This window comes from Galeopterus variegatus, unplaced genomic scaffold (genome assembly GCF_000696425.1).
Source record: "Galeopterus variegatus unplaced genomic scaffold, G_variegatus-3.0.2 Scaffold2258, whole genome shotgun sequence".
Taxonomy (NCBI): Eukaryota; Metazoa; Chordata; class Mammalia; order Dermoptera; family Cynocephalidae; genus Galeopterus; species Galeopterus variegatus.
This window is the reverse complement of record NW_007728369.1, coordinates 108,789-119,947: the sequence shown is the minus strand read 5'-3', so window position 1 is coordinate 119,947 and position 11,159 is coordinate 108,789. Positions and strand designations below refer to the sequence as shown.

Sequence of the window (11,159 nt, the reverse complement as noted above, 5' to 3'; positions counted from 1 at the left end):
GACATCAAAAAGCCCAAAATAAAACATAAAACTGAATTTCAATTTGCTGTCTTAACCAAGAAGTTCTGCTTCTTCCCAAAATTTTTATTCCTTGTCTAGACTCTAGGCTAAAAAAGTATTAAGCTTAAGTGTTATTCTTTGAGTTGATTGTGAAAATTGGGGGGAGGGGAAGAAGATAAAATATAAAACAGGTGGGGCTGGGAGGTGGTGGTAGTGGTGGGGGTGGTGTAAGGATGTGCTGTGCCTTTAAATAGACCAGCAACATCACATAATCTATTCATAAGCTAATTTCCCCAGCTTGCTTGATTGCTGATATCCACTTATTTCTTTCTTCATTTTTAATGTTTCTTGAGTTTGTCTTATTTCTCCTACCAGTAACTATATAAGCACTGTCATAGTGCTTATACCTTTGAGGTCTGCAATCTTGTCTTGAAATCCTGATACTTTGACCTGTAGAACCTAGAACAGTAATTCTCAATGGGGGGAGAATAGCAGCTTTAAGAAATATAGTTAAAAAAGATATTCAATATTATAATTAAAACTTATATTTGGAAACCAAAATGTAATCTGAATGTCCTTAAGACCAAGCATCTGCATTATTTCCTTTAACATCCAAATAAAGTGATTCAAGCCCAAGACCATCCTGATTAGAGGTTTAGTGTCCTCCCCAAATTTCTAAGAATTCCTGAGGGGAAGAAGGATATTTACATTCTCCTATCGAGGCTCACCCAGAGTTCTTGCTCTCTGCTCAATCTTTAGTTTTCATGACAGGCTCCTTGAGCTTTTTTCCCAGATTGTTTTGATTTTACCCATGCTTGGCAAAGTACAATTATTAAGTGTCCTCCCCAAATTTCTAAGAATTCCTGAGGGGAAGAAGGATATTTACATTCTCCTATCAGGCTCACCCAGAGTTCTTGCTCTCTGCTCAATCTTTAGTTTTCATGACAGTCTCCTTGAGCTTTTTTCCCAGATTGTTTTGATTTTACCCATGCTTGGCAAAGTACAATTATTGTAAGGGTGTTGTGTCTTAACTTTGACAGGTTTGGGATTCTGACAAGGAATTACGGAACAGGCAACAACTTCAGACTGAGTGTTAGACATCACTGTTCTCAATTCATCTGCTGTTCTCTGCCACAGAGAATCTGCTACTTACTGGTCATGTTCCAAACTTGCAGCCATGCTATAGGCTTCAATTGCTCCCTTTTAATTTGGTATCTTAAATAGAGATTCTACTTTTTAATAAGAAATGCTTGGGATTTTCCCCATCTCCCATTTTTCTCTAAATCCTGGGCATTTCTTTCAGAACCAAAGGGGCCCATTAGGTGTTTTCATGAACAGAATGAACACCTACTTAAGATTCCCAACTTTAGCAATAGAAACAGTCAGCAGAACTTTTGAAGTTATGGTATTTTTTGTTTCTGATCAAAGCACTAGACAATGTTTCCACTCCTCTTCAGTCTTTATAAGCAGAAGGGGCAAATTAATGCCATTACCTTCTCCTCCCCCTTATCCACAGTAAACTCTAAGGGTGTTCCCTCCTCCATTCTGTTCTAGGAAAAATGCTTTTAATAAGCATTTTGTCCCTATTATTTTGGTAATGACAATTTCAGTAATTAAACTCAGTAAAGTCTTATTGGCTGATGTGGACTCACAGAGACAGTGGACATATAGCAACAGAAAGGAGATTTAAAAACAATTTTTAAAAATTTCTATTGAGATATAATTCACATACCATAAAGTTCATCCATTTAAAGTGTAAAATTTAGGGGCTGGCCTGTTAGCTCAGCTGGTTAGAGCGTAGTCTTATACCCTGAGGTCATGTGTTCAGATTCCCATAATGGCCAGCCACCAAAAAAAAAAACCCTCATAAAGCATAATATTCAGGGGTTTTTTAATATATTCACCAAGTGGTACAGCCTTCACTACAATCTAAATTTACAGCATTTTCACTACCCCCTGGAAGAAACCAGTACGTACAGTCACTCTCCGTTTCCCCTCTTTCTCTCCAGCCCTAGCCAATGCTAGTCTACTTTCTGTCTCTATAGAATTGCCTATTCCGGACATTTCATTTAACTGGAATCATACAATATGTGGTCTTTTGTGACTGGCTTCTTTCACTTAGTATAAAGTTTTCATGATACATCCATGTCGCGGCCAAATAATATTCTGTTATATGGATATACCACATTTTGTTTATCCTTTCATCAGTTGATGGACATTTGTTTTATTTTCACGTTTTGATATGAATAATGCTGCTATGAACATTCATGTACAAGTTGTGCGGATGTGTTATTACAATTCTCTTGGGTATATACCTAGGAGTGAAATTGCTGGATCATATGATAACTCTACATTTAGCCTATTGAGGAACTGCCAGACTGTTTTCCATAGCTGCACCATTTTACATTCCCATCAGCAAAGTATGAGGGCTCCAGTTTCTCCACATTATCAGCAACAGTTGTTATTATATGGCTGTCCTAGTGGATATGAACTGGTAGAGAGAGATGAGATTTTGTTTTTGTATGAAAGAGAAGCATGAATTTTTAAAAGGTAGTAAAACTTGAGGCTAGTGTCAGCAGTAATCAATCAGCCAAAAGTTGACTGAGTACCTGTTAAATAGAAGAGGTCTGTATTATACTGTGGTGTCTATGCTGGAGGAGTTAAAATCCGGCCAGGAAGTTAAGTTATGAAGACATAAAGAGAAAGCTACCAGCTGAGGCAATATAGTAAACATGTCAGAGGGATGCAGGCTGTTGCTGGAATGGTCCCAGAGGCTTTCAGGTAAGAAGTGAAGCTTGATCTGGAAAAATGGGTAAGAGGGAATGGCAGAGAAGATAACATTTTTTTCCCCATTTCTCATTTTCAATTCAAGTGGTGAAATACTACTAACCAAGCTAACAACAGGGTACCTAAAGGAGTTAATTGGTTCAAATTTTTTTAAAAAATTAAGCAGAAAAAAAGGAAAGGTGCCTTGAGAAACGATAAGGTGAAGTCATGAGAGTAATTTCAAAACTGTTACTCTCTTAATGGGTTGCGAAGACTGTTTCAGCCAGTCTTCTTATACTCAGGGTTCCTCATCAGTGACTTGAAAACCACATTGTCTGTGTTCACTCATTTAAACAAAAAAATTTGTTTAAAAATTCTTTTAATGCATACTAAAACACAAAATAGCAACATTATAACTTATACCTACTTTCAACAATATTAATATGTTTTATTTTGAGATGCAGGATATCTAAAGAATTTTAATGGGAGGGTTATTTTTAGAATTGGTCACATTAATTACTTAAATTGATTTTCTCTGACCTATTTTTTTTTATTAATTTTTATTTTTTTAACAAAACTCTCTTTTAGGCATGAGTCCCTGAAGGATAGGAACAATGTTATGTTGGGGATATTGGTCTCTGGGCCAGCCTGGTATCAGCACCAACCTGCAAGGAATTGTGACTGAACCCCAGGTGTGTGGATTCATATCTGACAGAAGCGTCAAGGAAGTGGCCTGTGGAGGAAACCATTCTGTGTTCCTGCTGGAGGATGGGGAAGTTTACACGTGTGGTTTGAACACCAAGGGGCAGCTGGGCCATGAGAGGGAAGGAAACAAGCCAGGTGAGTGTACCTTGTCTGCTTTGATTATCAATACAGGGGGTTGGTTGGAGCTTTCCTCTCCAAGTGTTTATCTTTCAGGGAGGCTCTTTTGAATGGTGCAGGATTCCCTACTGTTTGAAACCTTCGTGTCTAATTCAAGCCTTTTGATGGAAAAAGACTTTTTCATCTTATTAGATAATACCTAATAACATCAGTTACCAGGGGAGGGGATGTGACTAGTTAGTTCAGAGTTAGAGAAATAGATTTTCCCCAGTAATTGAATGTTAAGACATTATGACAGTTTTGTGAATCAGTAATCCTCATACAGTCAGTCTCAGAAGTTTTTTCCCTATCTGTCTTGATTCATTTGTTTCTGTGACCTGCTTTTGTTAAGAATTTTGTGCTAAGCACTGGGCTTGGTGTTGTGAGTAGAAAGATGAGTGAGATACAGTGATGATGTGGCTCCAGCAATCTCCCATGACAAGTGCTGTGTGTGTGAGGTAAGCTGAGAACATGCTGGGGGGCAGGGGGCAGAGGGGACGGGATATTTGTTCTGCCTTTGGGGGTTGAGTAGGAGGGAGGAATAGAACTTCAGCAAGTGTGTGTGCGCATGTATGAATGTGGCAGGAATACCAAGCTTGCTGCACACCTGAGTGTACCCAGTGGTGTGGATGTGAAGGTGCCATACTAGGTCAGGGCTTATGGAATAGTGTGGTGAGACTGAGAACAGTGGGAGGGGTAAGCGGCAAAGTAGGGGGCTAATTAGTTTCTTCAATTTTAGTGCTTTCCATTTATTTGTAACAGGTGCTGTGCGTATTTAAAGTTTTTGGTTTGAGTTATTTTCCTCCTACTTTTAAAGAATATAAGTTTGACTTTCAGCAAATGTATACATGGATTTATGAGGTACTCTCAGTAGTGAAGTTTGAATGAGTCTCCTTTTGGTGATGGGTAATGTCTTGAATTGTGAACATGTTTTTGTCACACTAGCATGGACTTGTGCTATTTTCATTGTATTTGCTGCTCTTTTCATTCAATTCAGATAAAAGCTAGATACTGAAGTTCTTTAAAGAACAGCCTTGCTGTTTTTTCTACACGATTTTACTCTTTTGAGTTCATTTAGGCAAGTAAATAAGTAAATTTGGCATCAGGATGAGATAACTTTCTTGTGACAGTGTCTCCCTCTTCTCTCATATTTATTTCCTCCCATAGTAAGTGACTGTGCTCCACAGTTCCCTGTCCAAATGTCAGTATAAATTTATAGTCATTAATTTTTATGTTGACCATTGGAAAAAGAGCTGCAGGGCTGGTGTTAAGCAAAATTATGAAGTATGTGAAGTGTGCCTCAGAGGCTCCCACTTCTATATTCTTTGCCCCCACGTCTCTCACTGGAGCCCTCCCTGAGACAGCCTCCCAGGTCTGCTCACCTGGGAGCAGTATTCAGTGTTCTAGCCGGAGGTTTCCTCACCTGTGGGCCCTGAACTCTTGAGATTTCAAAGGGTTTGTAGGATCTACAGACCAACACTCTGCATCTGGTACAATGCATCTGATATTACAGGTTTTCAATGATCCTGTTGTTTATCAAAATAAAAATTCAGTTAAAAAAGCCACTAATTCTATAAATTAGTAAATCCCATTCATTATATGTTTTACCGATTAATATAATATAAAAGTGTAATATACAGCTACCATGCGGTAGGTGGGAGGAAGATTTTTGATTTTTTACAAATGGTCTTCATATTGGAAGAGATTAAAAACCAAGGTCTCTCCTCATGTTAAAACTCACTGTGTCTCACATTAAGCTAATAAATGTGCTCTCAGTTTCCATAGGTGAGAGCCAGTGTCTGACAACTAATACCTTTAGAGGGATTAATGGCAGGTCACAGCCCAGCAGCGTGCTCTTTCCTGCGGGAATGTCTACTACATTTAGCCAAGACTTACAACACTTGAGACCCACTTCACTCCAGAAATCCTTGAAGGACTTGTACCCACCTTGGCCAGCCTTCGAAGAGAGTACTTTAGGAACTGGGGGGAAATCTTCAGTGCTGGTTTAGACACAGCAAGGTTAGGGTGAACTCTGGAGTCAGATAAACCTAATGGAGGCATTTTCCTTTCTGTCTTAAAATGGAGATTGTAATACTCTTTCATAGGTGGAGGTAAACTGTGTGAATATCTAACGTGGTGTCTGGCAGTTCTATACTATGCCTTACAAATCATGCTGCTGTGCAGTTTTCACCATACGGTGGAAAACCTGGCACTGTCTCTGGAGTTACAGGGATAGATGCCTGGGCTGGGAGTTTGAAAACTGGGGTCTAGTTCTTTATCCAACAGGAAATAATAGTATGGCCCCAGGCTAGTTTCTTCCTGTTTCTGAGCTTCATTTCCCTTTCCTGTAAAAGGAGGAGACTTCCTATTCTATTACTGTAGTTCTTGATGAAGTAAATGCAAATGGGAAAGACGACTCTGCAAAGCTACCTGCAGCCTGTGAAGGATCCTGTAAAAGGAGGAGACTTCCTATTCTATTACTGTAGTTCTTGATGAAGTAAATGCAAATAGGAAAGACGACTCTGCAAAGCTACCTGCAGCCTGTGAAGGAAACCCTCCTTCCACCCTCCTTGTCTGTCTTCTTGGTGGCTCAGCCTTGTGTCAGGCATGCCTCACTGTATATGTTTGTCTTAGAACCTCAGGTGAGAGTGTTCGCCCTGGGATGGCAGGTGGAAAGGGAAACACAGACCTTGTGGTACAGCAATAGCAGAGATTTGTAGAAGGCACCACAGTGAATAATCTGAGTGCAATCTGATATTTCTGCAGTGGAGCCTCCTGACACAGCTTGATGGAGCTTGTGGTGTGTGGCTGGTGGGCTTCTCTCTGGATGTCACCGAGCCCTCTTGGAGTCACTGCCCTGTGTCTGCCCACACAATGAGTCAGGCCAGTGCCTCAGGCATCCTGCAGCCGCTCCCAAGCTAGAGGTGTGCCAAGACAGCTTTCGGCTCCAACCACAGGATCCAGCCCATCCTGGTGATCTAAATTCGGAATAAGCCAGACTGTAGTGTAAGTTACAGGAGATTCTAGAAATTTCTGTTGTTGGTTAAGCTTGTCTGTTAATTATAAACTACATGGCATCTGTGGAATAGTGCCTCTTTGAATGGAAAGTTTATGTGGGTGAGTGCCTCCCTCTCTTCATTGAACTTTTTCATTGGTAGGTATGTTCTAAATCTGGGTGCTGTTTGGGTTTATGTTTAATGAGTGGGAAAAGAGAAGGAGCTTGTTTTCTCTGTGTGCTTATTGAGAACCGTGACCCGGAGAGTGGCTAGATGTGGCGGGGGTATGTCAGTGTCAGACAAACCCTGTAACAGGTAGTCTGTGCTGTCCCTGGCCCCCAGGAATGCTGCCCCCAACTACCTCTGTGGTATTTGGGGAGGGAGCTTGATGGAAGACCCCTTCCCCAGAGAGGATGTTTCTGGGGACAGTGGGCAGTTCTGCAATTTCACCTCTACATCATTGCCCAGATCAATTGATGTAGAAATAATGAAAGATTAAAAAAAGTGAGTGTATGACTATTTTCTCTGAGGCTTTGAGAGTGTGAGGAAAAGAAGTGAGTTTAAGGAGTAAATCCTATGGTGGTCTACCTCCAAGGGGCTTGGACAAGTGGAAAATGTAAGATTTCTTTTTGTTGCTTCTCAGTACCAGCTGTGAATGGAATAATACCAGTCCGTCAACACCTACTCTATTGTCTGGGCCTACAGTATTTCAGTTCCTATCAGGGCTTTCACCAACATGGGTGTGGTTATCTAGACAAGTCTGGAAGATTCATTTATTTGCCTTGAAACTTTGTTTCCTCTTAAAATGCAAATAACCCTGGGAGCCCCTTAGTCTGAGTTTGCTCAGTGGAAGGAAAGTGGGAAGAAGGTGGTGGTGTAAGAGATGCACCAGGATGAAAGTCTTCTATTTAATCATGTGCCTTGGGTCTGTCCTGCCAATCATCAGTATCAGTTTATACACTTTCTTTCTAATGGGTATAGCTGCAAGCCACATGAATTCATTTTTTGGAAGCATTCTGTAGATACGACAAAGTGGTGTTACAAAGTACTCCACAATGATTTTAGGGGTCAAGGAGACCCTTTTTTTTTCATCCTTGAAAACATCTGACAGTTTCCTATTGCTCTTGCTGCCCCTGAGGTTACCTACTGTATTTTCTTTGTACTCTCATTTCTCTACTTGTCATATTAATATGACCAACTTCGTGTGTATTTCTGTGTGTGGTGGGAAGGGGGTGTTTCAAGGACATGTTAAATACTGAAACTCCTGGTTATGTATGTCCCAAATATTTTCCCAGTGTGTCAGGCAGCGTAGAGCTCTAGCCTAGGTGTGTCCATGACTCATTCATTCATGCGTTGGCCAAGGGCAAAGAGACCTGTGATTACCAGAAGCATTTTTCATAGGCAGAATATTAAAGCCCCATCTAAACTCAATATTCAACTTTTAAAGAAAGTATTGGATTATAATTCTTGCATATTCCTGTCCCATGTGACTTTTCTTTCCTTTATTCTCACCCTCATATTCTGATATCAATCTCATCCTCCACCCCAGAGATAGTTTCAGGGATTAGAGGCATTATAGGATTATTGCTGATTTCCTCGTGTTTTTGTTCATGGATTCATCTCATAATTGTATAAGACAGAGTTACAGAGCTGGCATCATAGGAAGACTTGTGTACCTTCCTCCCTGCTTTTTAAAAAAATAATCAAACAAAATGTCAGTTTTTTCCTGATTTTTTAATAAATGATTAATTTATAAATGAACATTTAGTAAGTCTTGAACTTTTTTTTTTTTTTTTTTTTCCTTTTTGTCTTTTTTCGTGACCGGCAACGGATCGCAACCCTCAGTGTCGCGCCCGTACCGGACCGGGACAGGCAACGGAATCGCAACCCTCGGTGTTGCGCCCGCACCTCGCTCAGCCAGTGAGCGGCCGGTCTGTACGTGGGATCCGAACCCTCGGCGGGAGCGCCACCGCGCCCCCAAGCGGCACACTGTAGCAGTGTGCCACTGGGCCGGCCCAATCTTTAACTTTTATTAAACTAAAATAAAAACTGGTTGCCCATAGAAAAAAATTGAAAATTTTTACCTCAATTTACTGTACCTGTCTTGTTCTTACCTAGCCACATCACAAATACTGCTCTTCAGTTAAATGGACAGTTTTCATTTCCCCATTCATACTCTGATCTCCAATATTGGGATTTTAGTTTAAGCTGATCCTTGCATTTTTCGGGATGTCTGAATTTATGTAAATATCCTTTAGTCTTTCTATCTTGAGTAGGAAAGAACTGTGGTACGGTATAATTATTTAGTTTAATCTAATTTGACTGCCAAATTTTTAAAATTCTGCATAGATATCCCAGGAAAACTTTTCATAGCAAACCTCAAAAGTAAAAATTTATAAGCAGGCTCTAACATTTCTGTGCAGTACTGTTTGATTCATATTGATTGGTTGCTTTTACTGCCTTACGAGTTATTTTCTTTCTTGCAGGTAGTTTAATCCAATTCACATTCACATTTTGTATTCAGTGTAAGCATTTCCATAATGCCTATCACCATATGTAACAGCACTCCTGCTGTTTGATAAATGAGGTTCATAAAGCAGAACCCACAGAAGCCTCAATTCCCAAAACTGCGGTTGATGCTAACCCTGGTAGAAGTAACGCTTTCAAAACCATTTTATCGGGTTGCTTTTGTGCATCTTAAGGATGTAGTAACTCTGTCATGTTAATCAGCTCTTGCTGAACAGCAAACTAGCTGAGCTGAGAGGAAATAGAAAAAATCCTGTAATGACTTCCTGTTATTGAAGTGTATGTTTCAATGGGCATAACTGATATAAAAGGCAGAAGGTGCCATAGGAAATGTTAAGATCTCAACATTGCACTTGTTAGGCCCCCATCCCTTCCTCATTAACAATGGCAGATAGACCAGGAGGCCAGACAACCCTTTCTGATGATGGCGATAACCGGAGTATTCAGACCCAGTGGAATGTCTTGCCTGCCTTGATAGCTGGGTGGACAGCTTTCTAGTTCAGAGGTCTAAGATCAGGAGTAACTGTCATTTAATAATTTTGTTTTCTAGTGTTGTTAATTAAAATTTTTTTTTTTCTGTTTATGGTACTCAGTCTACTTTTTTAAAAGATACATTATGCAGCCTACTTTCTGTAAAGATTTTTGAGCGTTTCATAAAATATGTACTTATTAATGAGCATACTTGTTAATGTGAGGTGTTATTTGTGACTTTTGAAAATATGCAGTATTACTTTTAAGTAATTAACATAGTAGCTTACAGTGTGAAACAAGAAGCTCAGTTCGTTTGTTAATTATAAAAGTGGTTATCTATACATATTATAAGCTCTCTTCACCTCTGCTCTGCTTAGCATCTTTAAGCTGACTCATCCTCATGATAGTCCTGTAAAGTAGGTCAATATTATTATCCAAGGTATAGTAAAGGAGAAAAGAAGAGAGAGTTGAGTTTGAATCTGGCTTGGATACTGACAGTTTGGTTTTAATAATCCTAGAATTTTACGCACAGACATCTTTTTAATCTCAGATTGATCAGGAAGGCCTGATAGGATTTTATTCTCAGACTGTTTTTCTTGTTTACATTTAGTTTCTACTTAGTCCTTATGGTAGAAACAAAAAAGATATAAGCTTGGCCACTAAGAAGCTTGTATTCTTTAATCTACTGGCTAAATACCATATATGATCAAGGTACTTTGATAAAAGGTGCTGAGAAACAATTCCTGTTTCATCTTTAAAATCATTGCACTACTCTTTGTCAGCCTGCTCCTTTATGCTCTTTTGAGTACCAGATAATATAGGGAAAAAGTACACATGATAATTCAAATTTCAGGCTGGTATATTTTGCCTCACAATTTAAGTCTTTTTCTTTGTTCCTTTATTTCCTTGAATTATTTAGTACTTATTCAGTCATTGATTCAGCATATGTCTACTGAGTGAATAGACTACTAAGTTCCTCATTTATTTTAGATACTGTTAGAACAACAAATTTAGCACAGGTACTCCCCTTTGGGAATTTATAGACTAAGGTGGGAGTATAACATATACCTGTAAAGTTTGTATAATGCGGTTCACCATGTGTCAAGCAAGTGATAAAGGTCCTTTGTGTGTCAAAATAAGAGTTTTCCGGGGCCGGCCCAGTGGCGCACTGGATAGTGCGCTGCTTGGGAAGCGCGGTGGCGCTCTCGCCCGAGGGTTTGGATCCCACATACAGACCGGTTCCCGCTCACTGGCTGAGCGAGGCGCGGGGGCAACACCGTGGGTTGCAATCCCGTTGCCTGTCCCCGGCCCAGTACGGGGGCAACACTGAGGGTTGCGATCCGTTGCCGGACACGGAAAAAGACAAAAAAAAAAATAAAAAAAAAAAAATAAGAGTTTTCCTGCATGAAGAGTTAGGTCTAAGACAGGTTTCCAACAGTGCTGAATTCTCATGTCTCACAAACGTCATCTTTTATACACACACACACATAAAGTTCACATTTATCTTAGGTTTGTGAGCTTGTGGGAGGAGCAAGCACT

General features: G+C 39.9%; 1 protein-coding gene across 4 annotated transcripts in view; it reads left to right on the top strand.

Annotated features, from left to right (window-relative positions):
- The window catches only part of HERC3 (HECT and RLD domain containing E3 ubiquitin protein ligase 3), a 110,081-nt gene that overhangs the window by 10,519 nt on the left and 88,403 nt on the right, over positions 1-11,159 (top strand). For all 4 annotated transcript variants that reach the window (XM_008581080.1, XM_008581079.1, XM_008581078.1 and 1 more), the window contains exon 3: positions 3,355-3,606. In XM_008581080.1, coding sequence (XP_008579302.1) covers positions 3,381-3,606 — 226 coding nt within the window. In that variant the 5' untranslated portion in view covers positions 3,355-3,380. The remainder of the gene's footprint in view (positions 1-3,354; positions 3,607-11,159) is intronic.